Source organism: Emiliania huxleyi (genome assembly GCF_000372725.1).
Source record: "Emiliania huxleyi CCMP1516 chromosome Unknown EMIHUscaffold_179, whole genome shotgun sequence".
Taxonomy (NCBI): domain Eukaryota; phylum Haptophyta; order Isochrysidales; family Noelaerhabdaceae; genus Emiliania; species Emiliania huxleyi.
In genome coordinates, this window is record NW_005200793.1 from 139,937 (window position 1) to 160,176 (window position 20,240).

At 64.9% G+C, this 20,240-nt stretch overlaps 5 protein-coding genes across 5 annotated transcripts; 1 reads left to right on the forward strand and 4 right to left on the reverse strand.

Annotated features, from left to right (window-relative positions):
* Positions 1-3,010: 3,010 nt before the first annotated feature.
* On the forward strand, positions 3,011-3,160 carry EMIHUDRAFT_50198 (hypothetical protein; the record flags this gene model as incomplete). Its single annotated transcript, XM_005783624.1, has 1 exon — positions 3,011-3,160. A coding segment is annotated over one exon (150 nt), but the record flags the coding sequence as incomplete, so codon positions are not given.
* A 2,702-nt stretch (positions 3,161-5,862) lies between these two features.
* Positions 5,863-8,784, reverse strand: EMIHUDRAFT_232200 (hypothetical protein; the record flags this gene model as incomplete). The annotated part of the gene is made up of 6 exons (XM_005783625.1): positions 5,863-6,148; positions 6,425-6,561; positions 6,772-6,867; positions 7,163-7,260; positions 7,487-7,586; positions 7,981-8,784. The coding sequence occupies 6 exons, from the start codon at positions 8,782-8,784 to the stop codon at positions 5,863-5,865; spliced, it is 1,521 nt and encodes a 506-aa protein (XP_005783682.1).
* A 1,080-nt stretch (positions 8,785-9,864) lies between these two features.
* On the reverse strand, positions 9,865-10,958 carry EMIHUDRAFT_232202 (hypothetical protein; the record flags this gene model as incomplete). The annotated part of the gene is made up of 2 exons (XM_005783626.1): positions 9,865-9,925; positions 10,144-10,958. The coding sequence occupies 2 exons, from the start codon at positions 10,956-10,958 to the stop codon at positions 9,865-9,867; spliced, it is 876 nt and encodes a 291-aa protein (XP_005783683.1).
* Positions 10,959-14,298: 3,340 nt separating this feature from the next.
* Positions 14,299-14,654, reverse strand: EMIHUDRAFT_232205 (hypothetical protein; the record flags this gene model as incomplete). Its single annotated transcript, XM_005783627.1, has 2 exons — positions 14,299-14,371; positions 14,509-14,654. The coding sequence occupies 2 exons, from the start codon at positions 14,652-14,654 to the stop codon at positions 14,299-14,301; spliced, it is 219 nt and encodes a 72-aa protein (XP_005783684.1).
* Positions 14,655-15,291: 637 nt separating this feature from the next.
* Positions 15,292-17,856, reverse strand: EMIHUDRAFT_72437 (hypothetical protein; the record flags this gene model as incomplete). Its single annotated transcript, XM_005783628.1, has 1 exon — positions 15,292-17,856. One exon carries the CDS (start codon positions 17,854-17,856, stop codon positions 15,292-15,294), a length of 2,565 nt encoding a protein of 854 aa, XP_005783685.1.
* Positions 17,857-20,240: the final 2,384 nt, after the last annotated feature.

Below are 20,240 nucleotides of genomic sequence, written 5' to 3' on the forward strand. Positions count from 1 at the left end.
CGCCGCGGCCATCGTACGAGCGCTCGTTGTACCGCGTGTCGACACCTCCGCACAGCTCCGAGAAGGCGTTCGCCGCCTTGGCTCGCAGCGCCGCCGCGTGCGTGGTGAAGCGCACGACGCCATAAGTCGACTCAAATGCCAGGTCACAGCTTTCAAACTCGGCTGACAGGTCGCCGCCGCTGAGGGCTTGGCGGACCGCCGCCTCGTCCACCCCGGCCTTGAGGCCAAAAAGGCAAAGCGCGCCGTCGAACTCCTGCGGGCGAGGCGGGATCTCTTTGATCTGCAGCACCGTCGTGCCAACCGCGGAAGCGTACACGTCGCCCATGACACCGAGCGCGCGCTTGAAGGCTTCGTTCTCGGCCTCGGTGCGCTTCCCCTTCGGTGAGTGCTGCGCGCAGGACAGGCAGCCGTCAGCAGAGAGGTCGCGCGCGGCGTGAATGGGCGGGTCGGCTGGCCTGGAAGAGCGAAGCGTAGTCCACGAAGACGGCCTCGATGTGCGTGAGGACTAAGAGTGCCTCGCGGAGAATCTTCAGCTTGACGCCCGTCGGGTCCGGATCGCCGGGGGAGTACCAGGGACTGCGGGGCGCGCACTTCGGATGGTTGGTGCGTGCAGTCGGCGGGAGCCAGGGGGTGCGGGCACGGGCGGCGCGCACTGCGTCAGGGCACCGATGCTGCGATCGCCGCGCGCGAGGAGCGCAGCTGCCTCTTCTGGACTGAGAAGAGGCAACTCGCCTTGACGCTCGCGCTCCTCAAGCACCTGCCTGTACGGCAAGTGCTCGGGAGCCTCGAGAACCCATGCACGGCGGAGCAAGCGGATGTCGCCGCGTATGAACGCCGCTGCCAAGCCCTCGTCGAGCTGCAGGCACTTGTCGACGATGCTGCTCGCACTTGTGGGGACCCCTTCCGCCTCAGTGCCCACCCCTTCCACCTCAGCCGCTAGCGGGGAGAGCGTCCTTTTCATGCTTGACATCAAGATGCGCGGCGGCTCCCTCGCCCCACCTTGTTTTGGATCTGCGAGCACGCAGGCGACGGCGGGCGAGCGTCAACATCGTAAACTGGGATTGGCATGGCGCGGGCTCGCTTCGAGCGTCGTGGGAGCGCAGTAGGCACTGAGGCGATTCGAGACTGCGCGCTGGGCCGTCGCTCTGCCCGCAATCCGGGTGTGCACCACATTCGTGTCGCTCGAGCCACGGGCGTTCGCAGCATGGCGGGCAAGGCACGAGCGCGCTGCAGCGCATGGGATGTGGGGCGAAGTGGCCGGGCACGCTCGCGCAAAGGCCAACACGCGCCGCATCGTTCGCGGGGCGCCGGGAGTTGTGAGGGGTGTGCATACCGCCAACCAAGGACTGGAGGCCCGGGGAGCGGCTCATCAGATGTGTTTGTTACGCTTGCGAGCCAGCGCGCGACTCGCTTTTCTTCTTTTCGGAGTAAGCCGACAGCGACTTGTGAGAGAGAGAGAGAGAGACAGTGCTGCGGCGATGCCTCCGGCTGCTGCGGCGAGTGGTGTGCTGCTCGCTGCGATGGCGAAGAACTCGTCTCGTCACACGCCAAGGGCTTACGCTCTGTCGAGACGTGAGGCGTATGCGCCCAGGAGGGGAGGGCTCATGCGTAACGACGCTGCTAGAGATGCCTTTCGGGGCCCAGAGATAAAACTTCTGATGCCATGCGTGACCTAGTAGTGTCCCCAGCTATGGGCGTGTCCACGTTGGAGCCAGGTGTGGTGTGGGCGCGAGAATAGCTCCGCCGTTCATGGAGGCAACCGATGCGAGTCGACTGGTGTGTGTCGTCGTGGTTTCGTATCAAGGATTCTCTCTCTCTCAGCGACTTGTGACCGTCACCGCCCGTCTAGCGTCCACCCATACCGCGTTGGTGTCCCAGTCGTTGGTCGGACTGTGTTTCGCCTTCTATCAGCGACTGTGTGTGGTGTGGGGGGGGGGGGGGGGGGGGCGCACTCACACTCACACGACAGCGACTCACGTCGGAATTTCACACAAGATAGACCCTCCTCCAGATGCAGCCGAGCCGGTCGACCAGTTCGGCCAGCTCTGCCTGCACGTCGGGCAGGTGACTCCGGGCATGCGGACGGACTCGGGCCGTGTGTTCCGTCCTCCGACTCCTTGGGGTCTCCTCCACGTGGGGTGTGGTCGGTCGCCTATGAGGTGGCTAGTGAGGAGTCAGCGCCGCGACTGTGGGGCCTAGGAGATTGCACATTTGCAACTGTATGTATTTATGTAGAAAGATGAACACAGTCAGGCTCGGACTGGACACCAACGCGGTATGGGTGGACGCGGGACAGATGATGACGACACGCACGAACGACACACAGACACAAACAAGCTCACAAGACACACAGCCAGCTGGCTGCCACACACCCTGAGTTGGCGTACACATAACTCAGGGCCACATTCTTCCTGTCGCCCCCCCCAGCACTCCAAGGTGCCAAGAGAAACAAACAAGGGCACAACAAACAACAGACGACAGGAAGTAACGTGCGAGGCTAGAGCAGGCTTGTTCGTCCTCTAGCAATCTCCGCCGACCGCGAGGCCGGACTAGACCGTGTGTGGGGTCATGTGAGGTGTCTCTGGTCACTCTCCTCAGGGGCTAGCCGCCAGCAGCTAGCCCTATCTCGCACTCACTGGCGGTGACAATTCTATGGGTGAGCGTATGCAAGTAGAGGCGCGTGAGCCGATTCTTGATCGCATGCCATTGGCATATAACTGGGCTTGGCGTGCGACCTCAGCGCGCCCGCTGTCAGCTCAACGGGGCGCGCATGTCAGCGAGAGGTTTGCCGGTAGAGCGATCCCGGTCTTGTCGAACGCGAGCCCCACGCCACGGTTGCCAGCCGTGCCTTGGGGGTCTAGCCGCACCAAGCCCTTGTCCCAAACCCAGCCCTCGCGGCGGCGCCGGGCTCGAGCATGGCGTCCGCCGCCCGCAAGCGCGCCTGCACCGCCGGCGAGGACGGCGGATCGGACGCAACCTGCCCAACCGCCGCGCTCCGTCCCGCGCGCGACAGATCTTCGTCAAGACCCTCACCGGCAAGACCATCACGCTCGAGGTCGAGCCGTCCGACTCGATCGACAACGTCAAGGCCAAGATCCAGGACAAGGAGGGCATCCCGCCCGACCAGCAGCGGCTGATCTTCGCGGGCAAGCAGCTCGACGCCTCGAGGACGGCCGCACCCTCTCCGACTACAACATCCAGAAGGAGTCCACCCTCCACCTCGTCCTCCGCCTGCGCGGCGGCCACTGCCAGGCGAGCGAGACCACCACTTTGTGTGTGTGGAGAAATTTACCTTACCTTACATAGAGGGCGTGGATGATGGGTTGACGGAAATCCGGGGACGCGACCCACTTCGCCACAGACGGTCCCGCGCCTCGCCGCTATGACGGGCACACGCCCCGCACCGTCCGCTGTGTGCCCGTCTTTGTCCGGAGTGAATACTCCAACGCGCTCGTCGGTGACGGCGTCCCCGGATTTCGCCGCGCTCGGCGAACCTCGACAGCGCTTTCGGTGGCATGCAGCTCTTTGCGACAGAAGCCTGGAGAGCAGCTCCTCTGCTGCTCACACACTCTGCACAGTTGACACAGCCTACTGTGCGGCTGCCACAGCTGTGACAGCGATGGGCTCGCCCTCATTGGCCCTCAGTCACTTGTGCTGCGGCTTGTGTGAGCGACACTGCTCGGCGACTGCCGGCACACTGTGAGACCATGGGTGTGAGGTTAAACCACGCTACCAGCGCTTGGTCACATCGGCCCCGAGGTCAGATCCATCTACTCTGTTGATGACAAGACTTGTCTACCGGCTGGAGCCGAGCAGGAGGGCCCGGCGCACAACCCCTTGGTCAACTCACCCTCCACACCCCGTAATTGGGTGCGACCCCCTGCCTCGCCGGACGTGACACCGACCGCGCCACTCCTCGCTTGAGGAGCGGCGTCAAGCTAGCTCCAGTGCCCCCCCCCCCCCCTCTCACTCCCGCGTCCACACCTCGATCTTCTTCGGCAGCAGCTGGTTCGACAGGTCCTCTCCGTGGCCTAGGCAGCCGCGCTCGCCCTCGCCCCAAGCGAGGATAGCGCCATCGGCGGTGAGGGCGAGGCTGTGGAGGCTGTGGTTCGTCCCAGCCGACACAGCGACGACGCACTGGCCAGCAAAGGCCTCGACCTTCTTCGGCTGCCGCTGGTCCTGCTCATCGCCGTGGCCCAACTGGCCATAGGCTCCCCAGCCCCAGCTCCAGACGGCGCCGTCGGCGGTGATGGCGAAGCTGCGGCGATCTCCAGCCGACACAGCCACGACGCGCTGGCCAGCGAAGGCCTCGATCTTCTTCGGCAGCAGCTGGTTCTGATCGTCACCGTGGCCTAAACGGCCGTGCTCTCCAAGGCCCCAGCTCCAGACACCTCCGCCAGCGGTGATGGCGAGGCTGTGGTACCCTCCAGCCGACACAGCGACGACGCGCCGCCCAGCAAAAGCCTCGACCTTCTTGGGCAGCAGCTGGTTCTGCTGATTGCCGTGGCCCAACTGGCCACAGGCTCCATAGCCCCAGCTCCAGACACCTCCGTCGGCGGTGAGGGCGAGGCTGTGGTACCCTCCAGCCGACACAGCGATGACGTGCTGGCCAGCCAAGGCCTCGACCTTCTTGGGCAGCAGCTGGGGCTGCTTGTCGCCGTGGCCCAACTGGCCAAAGTATCCCCAGCCCCAGCTCCAGACACTGCCGTCGGCGGTGAGGGCGAGGTTGTGCATGGCTCCAGCTGACACAGCGACGACGCGCTGACCCGCAAAGGCCTCGACCGTCTTGGGCTGCCACTGGTCCTGCTGGTCGCCGTGGCCCAACCGGCCGAGGCTTCCATCGCCCCAGCTCCAGACGCCGTCGGCGGTGAGGGCGAGGCTGTGACTATAGCCAGCCGAAACACTCACGGCGCGCTCGCCGCCCAGCGCCGACGGGAGGCGGGTCGGCGTGTTGAGCCGCGTCACGCCCCCGCCGTGGCCGAGAAGGCCTGGAGACTCCCCCCAGTCCTCGTCTTCGTCGTCCTCCTCCTCGCCCTCCGTTGCCGCTGACCCGCACGACGAGAGCCGCCCCTCGCCGTCGATGAAGACGCTGTGGAAGGCGCCTGCCGCCGCCCTCTCCGGCGGGTTGGCCTCGCACAGCAGCGCAGCGAAGCACAACCACCGCACGGCGCAGCCCTCGCCCTCTGGCTGCGCCGGCAGCTCGTAGCCGCGCTCTTGCGCCCACAAGCGGATGGCCTCCACCACGAGCGAGGCGTGGAAGAGCAGCGAGACGGCCGCGACGCGAGCGATGTCGATGGGGCATTCGAAGCGAGAGAGGGCGCGCGCGAGGAGCTCCGTGGGGAGGTCGAGGAGGCGGATGGGCGTCGGCGTGATCGGCGAGGGAGCGGCGGTGGTGGTGGCGGCGAGGCGGCGCGAGCGGCGCGAGCGGCACAACGGGGTGGACATCGCGTGAAAAAGAATTTTACAGTCCTAGGACCCCTCTCGCACGACACCGGGTACGGGACTGGCACTACAAAGGACACAGCAGACGGCCCCCTCAGGGGCCATCGTCATCGAACAAGTCGATCTCTGCACGATTTAGCCCTCCCGAGCCGTAATCCTCCCCAAAGGGAGCGAGCTCCGCGCGCGCTCCTCGCGCGGTCCTCCTTGGCGCGCCCCTTCGCCGCCCGCCGGCGGCGGTTGTTCGCGTCCGCCTCTCCCACGCCTTCCTCCGCCTTGAGGAATTTGAGCCTCCATGAAAAAGAATTTTACAACGAAACTCCCTCGCACAACACTGGGCACGGGACTGGCGCGCACTGGCACTAACACAGGTACACCACGGAGCCGAGTGACGACGCTGATCGCGTTGTCCTTCCTCCCTCATCACGCACGGCCTGCCTGGATGTTCTCCCGGATCCAGGACAGCGCGTCCTCCTCTCGCCGCAGCGCCTCAGCCGCCCCAGACATGAGGGCGCGCTGGGACTGCGCTCGATGCACCGCCAGGCCGCTGACGCCAGCAGCTGCGGCGCGCGCCAGCGCCGTCTCGAGCGCGCGAAGCGCCTTGACGGCGGATGGGCTGGACTCGCTGTCCGGCTCCGCCGTCGCCACCGCGGCATCGGCGGTGGCCGAACTCAGGCCGAACGTCGCGGCGGAGCGCTCAACCTGCACCCTGAGCGCGGACAGCGTCGACACCGCAGCCTCGTGCTCCACAATCACGGCGGACTTGACCGGCTCGGCGCGGCGCAGCGCGGCCTTGGTAGCGAGGCGGAGCAGTGAGGCGGGATGGCGAGGCGGAGCAGTGAGGCGGGATGGCGAGGCGGGGCAGCCAGGCGTGGCTGTGAGGCGGAGGCGTGTGGCAAAGAAGGGGGGAGAGGGGAGGGGAGAAGAATCTCCTCGTGCAGGAACGGAGGCGGGAGGCCGGGAGACGGGGAGGGAGAGGGCCGACGAGTGTCGCGCCTCAATCTGAGTGGGGTCGCCGGAGCGGCTGGAGCCCTCCAGCGCGAGGCGCGCCTCCGCAGCCTCCGCGTCGAACCTGGCAGACGCCTCCTCTAGCTCGCGCAGCGTCGCCTTCGCAGCCGCCACCTCCGCGGCCGGCAGCGAGGCGGCCACCGCGGCATCGAGCGCGGCGGCGAGAGGCGCGAGGCACGCGAGGTCTCTGAGGGGGTGGCCACGCGACGCCGCGGCGCGCAGCGCCTCCCGCGCCGCAAGCAGCGCCGTGGACAGCTGCGCTCGGGCCTCGCTTGCCGCCTCTGCGGCGTCGCGCCCCTCGAGCCAGCTCTGGGCAAAGCGCACCGCGTCCTCGTCCACGCCCACAGCGAGGGCGGCCCGCAGCGCCGCCCGCACTGCCGTGCTCCCCGCCGGGGGGAGGGAGGACGCCTCGTCACGTGCCTAGTCTCGGCTGATCTCGGCTGATCTCGCCATCCGCAGTGAATCCACGCGGGCACGGAAAGGACGCCGCGGCGTGGGCGGTGCGTAGCCTCGCCAACGCCTCGGCGCGCGCGGCGGCGAAGCTCACCAGCCGGGCGTGTAGCGATGTCGCCGCCGCCTGCGCGGACGCGAGCTGCTGCTGCGTCGCCCCCGCCGCCACCGCCACCGCCGCTGTCGTCTCGATGCGCCCCAGCAGCGGCGCCACCTCGTCCGCCGGCGCGCTGTCCGCGCCATCGGCCAACTCCCGCAGCTGCACCAGGGCTGCCGCGAGCTCGTGCGGGCGCCGCGTGCCTGCTGCGGCAGCGAGGCGGAGCTGGACCAGGTAGGAACGCGCCGCCTTCAGGTCACGACGACCTGCGGCACGGACAGGGTCAAGTGAACGCCTCTGCACAAAGGGGAGGCAAGCAGGCGGCTACACACTCGGAGGGGAAGCACGAGCCCCAAGGCGTTCGAAGTGCAACTCAGACCGGGTGCGCCACAAAGTGCGGGAGATGACCCGAGATTGCTCAAGGGCGGGAGATGACCCGAGATTGCTCAAGGGCGGGAGATGAACCGAGATTGCTCAAGGGCCCGCGCGGACCTTGCTCGCTGCTCGCCAAAACCGGCCCGAACTGCTCGAGAGAAGCGGCGAGCACCGCAGCCTGCTGGGAGGCGCATGCCGACTGGAGGGCCTCCGTCGCCTACTCACACAGTCGCAGGTGTGGAGAGACGCCGTTCCCAAGCGCACGCCGTATGGAGGGCCGCCGCCGCCTCTGCCGCAGCCACGGCCTTCAGACGCTCCGCCTCGGCCTGCTCCTCGCGCCTCCCCGACCGATCCGGCGCATCAGAGCCGACAGAGCCGAGCGACCGCCGACCAAACGAGATGGAGCAGGAGGAGACGCTGCTGCACGTGGCAGAGCGCGGCGGGGGCGGGGGCAGCCCCGCGGTCTCCGGTGCGTATGGCGCGTCGATGGCACCCCCGGGCAGCTCTGCCAGCCGAGGTAGCGGTGGAGGCATCGCCGGAGGCGTCGTCGGCGGCACCGGCGCCGGCGGCGCGTCGACGAAAGCGTCGCCGGCGGCATTGCCCGACATCACCTCTGTCAGCCGAGGGAGCGGTGAGGGCCGGCCCCCCGCCTCGTGCCCCGCGTCTGCAGGATCGGAGACCGAGTGTGCGGCCGGCTCGTCGCTCGACAGCCGGCAAGAAGACGCGCCGGCGGAGCTGGGGACACCAGAGGAGCGAATCCAGTTGGCCTCCTCATTGCGGGTGTTCCACGCGTAGACTCCGCCAGTGGCGCAGTCCTGGACCACGACGTAGTCCGGCGTTGCACTGTCCGCGGTGGCACGACCCGCCCGCGTCGTGGCCGCGAGTACGCGGACCCTCCCGGAGGCGAGGCAGTTGATGCCCTCGCACCAGCGCTGCCGGCTGCTGGCGTGCGCGCTGAAGAAGAGCATGCGCCGCTCAAGGACGACCTGGAAGCATTGAGAAGTTTCGGCGGTGCCCTCAAAGCAGGACGTGAAGATCTCGTCATCGGCCCGCACGATGTCGCCGCGCTTCGACTCCCACAGCAGAACGGCGCCCGCAGCGCCGCCGTCCTTGCTGGCCACCTTGATAAACCGATCGTGCGTCCCAGCGCGGCCGCCCTTGCGCCACTTTGACAAGTGCCCGCCGCGCACCACAAAGGCGGCAGCAAGCAGCGTAGCCTCGACGTCGGCGCTGCCCAAATCGCACACTGTCCAGAACCGCAGCCGCTGGAGATCCGGGCGGCGGCCGACGAGGGCCTCGAACTCAGGTGGGAGTGGCTCGAAGGTCTCGGGCAACATGACAAAAATGGGTAAAACCTGAGTTCGGTGCGGCCGAAAGCCGGTCGACCACTGTGTTTTACGGGTTTTCTTCTGCATCTGATAGTACTAGCACGCGCCAGTTCGCACCTGTGTCGAGCCTGTCTGCTGTGAGAGAGAGTTCTTTTGTTTAAATTCTTCTGCATCGGGCGAGAGTACAACGGCGGCCCGCACGCCGAGGTGCTACGCCGGAGCAACAAGAATGTGCCCGTCCCGACAGCGAGAGACATGCGGAGAGAGAGAGATTTTTAGCAATACATATATTGACATGCGAGAGAGAGAGATTTTTATTAACCAACACTCTTCGACATGCGTGTGGCACGGGACAAGGCGCTCGGAAGCCTCCCCACGAGTGTACGTGAAGCCGGGCGGGGGAGAGCGCGAGTGGAAACGGATACTTGCTGAGACTCTTGAAGAGACGGATGAGACGTGTATGCTATGTGAGGACGCGATCACATCGAACCAGGTTGCTCTCAGGTGAGGAGTGTCCTGCGAGGAAGCGTGATAGGGTGGCTCGACAAGAATGTCGGAGAGTGTTTTGTTACGTGCCCCGTCACGTACGAGAAGACGCTGGACGCGCTCTTCGACACCTCAAACGGCAACTATACGCGTGTGTATCCGCTAAAGGACACGGCATATAAGAGGAAGAAGCATGGAGCTGAGGAGCTGCTCAAGCATATGACGACGGAGGATCGGTCGCGGGTACGGGCGAACCAGCTGAGTACGGACGGAACGCTCGACGCGACGCGATGGTTCTACAGAAAGAAGGGATGGCATAAGATCACCAAATTCGATAGCAAAGGAAGGGTAACTGCGCCGTACGCGCTGTATAAGGCAAAGAATGTGACTGACTCGGCAGTACGAGCTCGGAAGCTGCACAAAGCGAGACCGATCACACCGTACGCGAAACACCCGATGGCGAAGCTCTTGAGCCTCGTGGGCCGGGCGTGGAGTTTCGCACTGCGGCACCTGAAGGGTGAGCACTTCATTCAGCATGATTGCCAAAGTGTGCCCCAAATGCTGAGAGAGGCGGCCGAGGCGCTCCGAGGGAAGGGCGAACTTAGCTACGAGATTAACGACGTCGACAGCTGTTACCCAAGCATGCCGAAGGAAGCGATGCGGGTAGCGATGAGGGACATTCTAGGCGATGTGCGCAAGAATCTGCCGCCGGGCGCGGGAGAGGACCCGAAAATACTTGTGCCTAAAAGAGGCAAAAAGAAGTGCTCGTGGGCGCAGCAAGGAGAGGTGTGGGGACACGCATCGATTAGCTTCTCGACGATGCAGAGGCCATCGTTTCACAGTGGCCGCCGCAGCGCTTTCGCCTTTTGCGGCGGCGATACTCGACTGTAGGACCCCCATTAGCACAGGCATGGCTGAGCCGAGAAAAGGATTTGCCGAACGCGCCGGCAGTGGTCACACTTGTCGCTGCCGACGGAGCCCGAGGCCAAGCTGCCATCGCCGAGGATAAAACGAGAACCGTTGGGTGTCGGGAATGGGAAGTGACTGTGCGAGCGAAGACGTCGCTGCGTCGCTGGCACTGCGGCCGCGGTCATACTCAGCCATCGGTCGACGCTCTTGGCGGAACGCACGAGGATCGCTTCATCTTGCCAGCAGCTCTGCCGCGCCATAACGTGAAGCAGCTTGCCGGCCGTGTGGAGCGCATCGCCGAGCTGAGAGAGGAACCGCGCGTAGGCCATAGAGTCGTCTGTTGTCGGCAGGAGACCGCCGCACGAGCGCCCACGCTCGTCAGGGCAGCAGAGCTCGAGATCAAATGTGACGCCATGGGCGCCGCGCTTGACTACCGCAGAGACTAGCTTGGAGATGAACGCCTCGCGCTGAGAGATCATGCTACGCAGCATGTAGAGCCCGAAACCGCCGTTGTAATACGGGTCCTCCACCGCACTCATGTCATTGTACACGGCCGCGAAGGTTGTCGTCGTGGGAGCGATTCTCGAGAGAAGCTCCTCAGGCGATTCGTCCCCCTTCCACTCGCACATCCGATAGGCCGAACCGTCCACCGTGCTGTTGTCGCCACACACACCAAGCGAGCCGTCGAGACTCACGTGGTATGCAGTCACAGCCACGATGGGGGCGAGACCTTCGGGCGCTTTTTGCAGCCACTTAGGCGGGCACGCAGCCTCGTCGACAGCGACGTGGTCGCACCACAGGACGGGCTGCTCCTGAGCGTCCCCTCCCACTTTTGCGCACAGGGCTGCGGCCACGATGGTCGCCATAGACAAGGGTGGGGAATGGGCAGCAGCGGACGCGTCTCGCGGCCTCCTCGATGGCAGCGGCTGTACCTGCGAGCGGGAGTAGGCAGGCGGTGCGAGGCCGAGGGGGGTGCAGCCGCTCGCGCGGCGCGGCGCATCGCATGGTAGGGGTGGTGAGGGGGCGGCGGGTTCCGTGAGCGATAGGCGTCGCGGGGGTCTAGGCGTGCAGCTCGCGGCGGCATAGTCGGGCGCAATGCGGCGCGGCAAGCGCGAGCGGACGAGGAAAGTGCGTGGTGTGCCTCGTGTGGATGTCAGGCAAAGGCCGTCGGGGGAATGTGGGGTACTATTTTCAATCAAAAAGAGCGCCTTCGCACTACTCTATCGAGGTCTCGCGGAGCGCAATTTTTTTTGCTTGCCCCTGTTTTTATGGGAGTTTGTGGCGATCGCGCGACGTAGTCCCACCGACGATCGTGCCTGGTTTAGCTCAATCACGCCTGGTAGCTGCAGCCTGCTGACTGGGCCTCCATCCGCGTTGATAAAGCCGTCTGTCTGTCTCGAGAGTCACGTCTCGGGCATTGCCGTGTTCCAACCTCCTCGTCGCCACGCTCGCAGCCTGCCCCACAGCTCCCAGAGATAGTTCCGCCGAAATCCGAGTCGCCGTGCGAGAGGAGAGTGGGGTGTGTGTTTGTTCGATTTCGAGACTACGGAGGCTTTGGAAAGGAGGTCTGCGGCACCCTGAGGGTTGTCCATTGTTCGCCACTTGAGACGGCGAACGAGCTAGCATGCAGGGAGAGCGGCATTGTGCGCACGGAGCGCACGCTACTGCTGCATGTGATGACGCAGATGAGGCCCAGCGCTTCCATCTGCTAGTGAGGACCCTCGAGGTGGAGGACCTTTGAGGTGAGAGGACCTCCGATGAGGACCTCCAGCTGTGTGCTGGCTGTGTGAGGACCTCTCAAGTGGCTCGGCCTCTGGGGATTCTGTAATAAGTTGGTTCGTGTTTCTGTGCCAACGAATTCCCGGGTTCTTTTTTCTGGCGGCCGTCTCGCAGAAGCTCCCTGCTCCCTGCTCCCTGGACCCTGCGAGGGGGCTATCTTTTCCACCACCTCTCTGCATCAATGGTTTATAAATAGATCTAAGTAAGTAAATAGAGCAGACATCTCAATGGTTTTATTAGACTAATAACGTACCTAGTTATTAGCATATACCTAATAATTAGCTTGTTATTAGCTTGACTCGCGTTATTAGCCTAATAAGCACCGAATACGCGCTGTTATTTGCCTAACAATTAGCTTGTTATTAGCTACTCGCGTTATTAGGTATATGCTACTCAGTAACCAGCCTCCGGTTACTGATTGCCTCCGGATCGCACGTAAAAAAACCCCTGGACCCTGGAATCGGCAACTACAGCACCCTCAAGTCGGCAACCGAATACCTGGCCATCGCCTCTTCCGCGGTCAACCACAACTGGTGGGATACGTCTTCGTCGACTTCGACATCTACAGCTTCAGCATGCCGTCTCCGAATGTTCTCACGGCGACGCAGGAGATCATCGCCGAGACCTTCTTCTTCAACGGTGTGCTGTGAGAGAGGCTTGTATCTTAAGAATTCTTCTTCAACGGACGCTTGGCCGTACCGCTTGCCCAGCATGTGAATAAGTCTATGCAGCAGCTTGGCGGCGTCGGCGCGGCCGTACTCTGAGCGAGCGTAGGCGGTGGCCGCCTCTTCGGCGGTGGCGAAGTAGCCGAGGTGGACTTGCTTGCCGCCATCCGGCACCTGCACCTGCGCGTGGAACTTCTTCTCGCTGCGTGCGGCTGTAGCTCACGTTCTTGTAGCCAGTCGTGCTCCTCTTGTTGATGGCTGGGATCAACACGAGGCGCTCGGAAGCCGGTGGCTTGATGAGCGGCGCCATGGCCAACAAAAAAAGAATTGTAGTGATAAAAACGAATTGCGGTTTTCGGATCGTACTCGTCGATAACAAAACAATAGCCGCACGCGGCGGGCGCCGCCGACGCCGCCGTGAAACGCACGTGTGCCGGACCAAAGTCGCGAAAGTGAGCAGACAGGAGGCCGCCTTATCACTCCCCGCTACAATGAATCGCCCGCCTGCGTGCTGCACTCGCATGCCTCCCGCCGGCGTCGCCACCTGCGCCGGAGGCCCGCGCGTGATCCCGCTCCTCTCGGACGCACGCTCCGGCTCCTCGGTCTTCATGAGCCTGATGTCCCCCGGCGGCAAGGTGTGGGCGCAGACGCGACGAACGCCGTGGATCGCAACCCGCCCACCCGCCCTGCCTCCGCATAGGACTCGCCTCACGTGCTTCCCCTTTTCGAGCTGTTCAACTATTTCTCGCACCTCAACATCCACTCCGCTCACCTCGCGGCGCGCGCGGTCTCGTTCTTCATCGAGCAGCTCGGCGCTGGCAGCAACCGCAGCGGCCACGAGCACAAAGGCGTCACGGCCGAGCTGCAGCGCCTTCTTCGTCAAAAGCCTGCGCGGGCTGTCGGCATTGCGGAGCAGCTCGGCCGCGCGCTGGGCCGGCCTACCGTCACCTTCAAGATATTCGGACACCAGTGCCTCGACCTTTGGAAGCGGGCGGATAACACCGGCATCAGCCGCGCGAGGACCGATGGCTCGCTGTGGCTGCGGCGCAACTTTTTCCACCGGAGGGTGTGGCGCCCTATGTCTCGGCCCTCAACGCTCCACCTCCTTGAATCCACTTGGGTGGCCCCACCTGCCACCCGTCAGGTCTCCGCGGCCAAGATCAGCGGCGGCTGCTCTGGCTTCGTCAACGCCGACTCGACCGACTGCAAGCTGAACCTGTCCATCCCGCACACGCTCGACCAGCTAGACAGGGACGTGGCGGGCGCCGCGTGCCTGCGCTGCCTCGCTCACGGCATCTGCCCACACGGGACAAGGCGGCGGCCGCCGGCGGTCGACATCGGCTACGACGAGTTCAATGCGCTGCCATCCGTGGAGGCCAAGGCAGACCTCGTGGTGGAGCGGCTCGCGCGCGTCGACTCGTGCTGCTGGGCGCGGCGCGGCGTCAGCGGCGTCCTTGCGAACGCGGCGACCCGGTACCACGTGCAGGACCGGAGCCCGACGCTGCGCGAAAAGATTGGAAACTACGCCGAGCTACAGGCCGCCTACGACGCCGCGCGGAGAGAGCGCGCGTGCGGTCAAGGCGCGGCGTTTTTCGCGGGCGGCGACGCGGCCTACGAGCAGAGCACGCGGGAGTGGTGCATGCGTGAGTCGGTCTATGACCTCCCGGAGTGAGGTTTAAGGCGTGCAGGGAGACGGAGACGGGTAGGGTGAGAATCTTCCCGCTGTTTTGCGTACATATGTAGCTCGCGACCGTACGGTTCTCTATAAAGCCGTAATGTGGCTGTGCCTGTGGGCGTGGTCGCCGTGTTCGGGACCGACATAGTCTGAGGGTATCCTAAAAGTTCGGCCGATTTGGGTCAAAACGCTAAAAGCACGCCCGGGCGTAGATTTGGGGCAAAACGACAAAAGTGGGCCCGCCCGGGGCAAAATGGTAAAAGTCGCGCGCCGCAGGCGCGCGCGAAAATTTTGGACATTCTGCTCTCCGGCGGCGCCCGCAGCGCGGTCTCCAAATCCTCGCTCGCTATAGCGGCGTGCAGCCGGCGGCGCAGCCACGCCTTGTTGCCCGAGAGGGCCTCGCCACGCTCGCCCAGCTCCTCCTTGAGCTCCACCACCTTCATCGCCACCAGATCCTTTTACCTTTCGCATCGCCGCCGCCGCAAAGAGCCCCGGGCTCAGCGGCTCAGCGCCTCAGCCTCGTGCTCAGCAGCGCCCTTATCAATGTGTGACAAACTTGTAGCGCTGCATGTGTTTGGACACACACCGGCGGGCGCTTTCGAGGCGAGCGGCATTTTTCTAGGCATAGTGTGCAGGAACTACTTCTGCCGTTTGCGGCGTTTGCGGGACGGATAGCTAGTACTTACTGCACCCGGCGCGCAGCGCCGAAGAAAAACTTGAAAAATGCTAAAAGTTGGGCGCTCCGAGACGACCAAAGTGGTAAAAGTCGCACTCTCCCCTGACCCGATCAAAAGCGTAAAAGCACCCGAGGCTCCAGAAACCTAACCCTCAGACTATGGGGACCGACCCTCTGGTTTTAAACGGCGAAACAATACATATATCCTCTGATGTTCGAGAGCAGACAGCAGCGAGCACGCCCCAAGACAGAAGAGTTCCGCGCCCACCTCCCTGATATATTTGCGACCGCGCCCGACGGCTCTTGCCAAGACGTCTTGCAGACGACCCCACAAACTGGCGGCCCGTCTCGGCCGCCCGCCGGACCGGCCGGTGGCGGTGGTGGCAAGCGCGGGTGATCCATGGCTAGGTAGCCGCCACCGCGGCCTGAATCTGCGGCGCCAAGTGTGTAAAGTGCGCGCTCAGCTCGCTCGCGACCTGCTGCAGCCTGACCGCCACCACCTCGCTCTCCGCCAGCTGCTGGCTGAGCTGCGCGGTCGGCTGGTACGACCCGTCCGCCGCCGCGCGCAGCTTGCCAACCAGCCGCTCGTGCTGCCGGAGGGGGAGTTCGAGCAGCCGCGCCTCGCGCTCCTGGTTTGCCACCGCCCGCTGCATCTCCCGTGCCGCCGCCTTTGCCTCCTCGCACGCGCGGTGAGCGCGGTCGACCTCCTCGCCGCGCGCCTGTTGCGCCGCCAGCAGCTTCTTGACCTCGAGCTGGGTCACGTTTGCCTCCTGCGTCGTCGCGCGCAGCTTCTTGCTCAGCTCGTCCACCTGCTTGCGCAGCGCCGCCTGCGTCGGCGGAGCGCCCTTGCGGCCCGCGGCAGTCTTCCCCTTGGCCTCGATGTTGTCGCGCTTGTACACATTGCGCTCCATGTCGGCCACCATCATCTCTTGCCGCCGCTGCAGCTGCGAGTAGCGCAGCTGCATCCGGTGGATCTCGCGCTGCATCGCGCGCGTCTCGGACGCGCCAACCGTCGGGTCGAGCGCCGCCCGCGTCTCACGCTGAAGAGCAATCTTCTCCTCGATGAGGCGCGCCTGCTTCTCCGCCTCGGTCACGTCGAGCAGGTACTGCTCCTTCTCCTCCTTGAGTGAGATGATCCTCGCCTCTAGCTCGAGCGCCTCCACCTCGCACTCCTTGAGCCGCTGCTTGAAGCCGGCCTCCATCGCATAGTTCTCCTCAGCAAGCGCCGACTGCTTGCCCTCGAACTCCGCTGCCGCGCGGTTCACCTTGCTCATCTCGAGCCGCTGGCTCTCCGAGGCGCGCTCAACCGCCTTGCGCTCCTTGCGCTCGCCCTCCAGCTCCGCGGCGAATCGCAGCTGCTTCTGCCTCAGGATCGCAAGCCGGCTGCGCTGCTCGTGCATCGCGTCCGCCACTCCGCCATTGGACGTCTCGACCGCCACCAGCTCGGCCTGCTTCTGCACCCACCGCTGCTGCGTCTGGGCGCAATCGGCCGCCTTAGCACCGATCTCCTTTTTCAGGCTGGCGATGGTCGCCTCGAGCGGCCCCGCGTCCTCGTCGAGCCCCGCCACACCGGCCCGCTTCTCCATCAGCGCCTCGAACTTGCGGTTCAGCCCGTCGAGCTCGTGCTGCTTCTTCTCCACCTCGACCTCCCGCCGGCGCGACTCCACCTCGTACTGCCGCGCCACGCCATCCGCCTCCTCGAGCTCCTCGTTCAGCTCCGCCAGCTGCGACTCGAGCTGCGCCGAGTGCGACCGCACGTTGAGGCCGTCCACTTTAAGCCGCGCCAGCTCGTTCCGCAGCTGCGCCTCGGCCGTCTCGCTCTCGTCGATCTTCTGGCGGACCTTCTTGGCCTCCTGCATCGCGTGGTGCGTCCCGCGCTCCAGCGCCACCTTTTCGCCCACGCTGCTCAGCACCGACTCCTCGAGCCTGCGCGCCGCCTGCTGCACCTTTTGCACCTGGCCCTCCACGGCCGCAACCTCCCTCTGCCTCTGCGCAAAATCAGCGCCTTCGCGCGCGATCTCCGCCTCCGTTTGCTCGAGCGACTTGTGGATGAGCGCGACCCTCTCCTCGGCCGCCGCCCGCTTCTCTCGGCCGGCCTCGATCTGCGCCTCCACGCCGCGCAGCTCCGCCCCGAGCTTGTTGGACGTGGAAGTGAGCTGCTCATGGCCCTCCTCCTCCGCAAGCACCGCCTTGCGCAGCCCGGCCGACTGCGCCTCCAGCGTCCTCCGCTGCTCGCCTTGCTTCCGGATCGCCTCCTCCGCCGCCTGCAGCGCCTCGTCCCGCTTCTCGAGCCCGACCAGCGACGTCTTCCACTGCGCTTGCAGCTGCCGCTTCTCGAACCGGATCGCCTCCATCTCCTCCGACGCGGCGCGCAAGGTCGACTGGGCGCCCTCGGACTCCTTGCGCTGCGAGGTGATCTGCGCCTCGGTGAGCGACAGCTGCTCCTGCTCCCGCTTGAGCCGCTCCGACAGTGCGTCAATGAGGTGGTCCTGCGAGCGCTTGTCGCCTTCGAGCTTCGAGACCGCCTCCTCGGCCTTGTACGTCGCACGGCGCGTCACCGCTATCTCGGAGCGCATCTGCTCGTTGAAGGCCTCGACCTGGCGGATCGTCGCCGCCAGCTGGTCCAGCTCCGACTGGTACTTCTCGTACCGCCCGCGCAGCTCCTTGGACTCGCCGAGCGCCTCGCCATACGCGCCCCGCACGCGGCCGAGCTCCGCCTCCGCCTCCTCGCGCTGTTGGTGGACGAGGGCACCGTTGTCGTGCGCCTTCTCCAGACCCATCTGCAGCTTGGCCAGCTGCTGCTGCGCCTGGTACAGCTTGACGCCCACGTCCTCCCGCTTGCGCACCTGCCGCGCCAACTCCTCACGCTGGTCCTGCAGCCTCTGCACCTTGACCTCGCGCGCCTTGCTCATCTGGCGCCGCAGCGCCTCCTGCACGCGCGCCAGCATAGGGTGGTCCGGATCGAGCATCGGCTCGCCGCCGGAGTCGTCCACCATCTGTGCGAAGAGACCCGCCCGCTATGCACCAGGAAACGGCCGCGACCCGCCGGTTTTTTTTTGAGAGCTCGCGAGGAGGGTAGCGAGGAAAGTGTGACGCGATCCACGCAGGCGTGTTTTCTGAGGGCCGGCCGTCAGTGCACGGAGTTGCCCCTTCTCCGACTGCCCCGGCTAGTTCCCGCCTTCGTTGTTAATAATGTGAAAACCAAAACAACAACTCTAACACTCACACGTAATTTGGGGCCTGGAGCCCTGTTCACGCGCGCGCGAGACGTGCAGACAGGGTTGCCAGGTGAGAGCGAATGGCGCGGTTCACGCCTCGCACAACAGAGAGAGAGATGCGCTCTGCATGGTGGGACATAATGTGAGTGTGTGTGTGTGTGTGTGTGGGCGCGAGAATAGCTCCGCCGTTCATGGAGGCAACCGATGCGAGTCGACTGGTGTGTGTCGTCGTGGTTTCGTATCAAGAATACTCACTCACTCACTCACACGTTGTGGGCGTCGGGCCGAAGCCCGTCAGGCACTCTCTCCCTAACCCTAGCCTTCTCCCGAACCCTAGTGTGTTTTGCTGCCCCCGTGCTTTCACACTCGTCTTGTCGTGTCCGTCCACTGTGATTGCGGCCGTCCACGACTACGTCGTCTCTAGAGAACGTATCAACCCCCTTCTGGTGCCGACCGCGCCCCCGCGGGGCACGGCCGGACGTGGCAGCGTCAACTGGTCACGACCAGCACTTTGGGGGAGTCACCTTCACGCTATCCCAGACATGACCGGCGACTCGCTGGCCGGGGACCTCGGGGAGGTCCCCGCCAAAGATGTCGCAGTCATCGCAAAAGCCGCTTCTGAAGAAGCCGCAAAGTGGCTCAAGCGAAACAACATCGAGGCGGGCGCCGGCACGCTCGCCTATGCCGGCACCCTCCTCAAGGTCAGCACCTCCAGCGACCAGAGGACGCGGACCGGCATCTTCATTCTCATCGCATCAGGGGGCACCATTTACATCGAACCCCTCTCCAGCAAGGTCATCGCGAGCGACACCGACGCGCTGATCAAGCTGTACCAGCAGTCGGACGCCCCGGAGCGTCGCACGAGCATGTCCGAGTACGTTGAGCTCCTCTTCGCCAACAAGATCAAGTTGCCCCAACAGTTTGGAGGCCCCGCTACCACCGTCACCCGCACCCTGGTGGACGACACCGAGCTCAACCGGTTCGTCTCCGTCTCGAACGTGGACAAGCGCGCCCTCGCTGCGATCAACAACGCCGTCTACCAGGTCCTCCTCGACAAGATCGTCGTCGGCGAGCGGCCCCGCGAGGAGATCATGCGCCTCGTCGACGGGCTTCCTGGACTTGCCACCGCAACCAACCTCTTTGTGGCCCTCTACTCCAAGGTCTCCGGTGCCGACCCCGACCTCCAGGAGCGGGCCTACGTTGAGCTCGCTCGGACGCCCCTCCTCGCCGGCGGCTTCGGGCGGGAGGCCGAGCAGGTCCTCGCCGAGTTCAAGCAGCTGTGGCACGCCGTCATGTGGCTCAACGAGCGCCGCGACCACAAGGCCAAAACGCACCACGAGCTACACCAGCTGCTCCTCGAGTTCATCGGCACCCTCGAAGCGTCCATCCGGGAACGGGTCCGGCGCGAGTCCGAGGCCCTGCTCGCCGCGCGCCGCGCCGCCGCCGCCTCTGCCGACGTCGCCACCAAGATCTTGGAGGTCACCGCCACTCTCATGAGGACGACGAGCTCATCATCGGAGTCTACGTCGACGATCTCATCATCTTCTACAAGCGCGACGCCGAGTACGACGCCGAGGGGGCTCTTGTCTCCGACTCGCTCTACGCGCAGTTCATTCGCGACATCGACGCCTCGTGGAAATCTGAGGACGAGGGCCCGCTCTCCGACATCCTCAACGTCCAGGTCACCCCACTCGCCGAGGGCGGTGTTCACGTCGGGCAGGGGCCGTACGTGCGCAAGCTCCTCGACGAGTACCTCGACCAGATCATCGCCGAGCTCCCGAACCCGGCCGAGCCGGGCGCCCGTCACTCCAACAACACGCCGTTCACCCTCAGCATCGCAGAGCGAGTTCAAGCCGCCACGGACGACACCAGCGAGAGGGAGCTGCGCGTCGTCCGCCTCTTCCAGAGCTGCCTCGGGGCTCTTCTCTACCTCGTCTCGAACACGCGCCCCGACATCGCGCTCCCCGTCGGCCTCCTCTGCCGGGCCATGGCGAAGCCCACACCCGCTCTGTTCGAGGAGGTCTACTGCGTCCTGTGCTACCTCCGCGAGTACCCCGACCTTGGTCTTACCTACAACGGTCGGGGCGAGTCGGCCGCAGACGACGAGCTCCACGCCTTCAGCGACGCCGACTGGT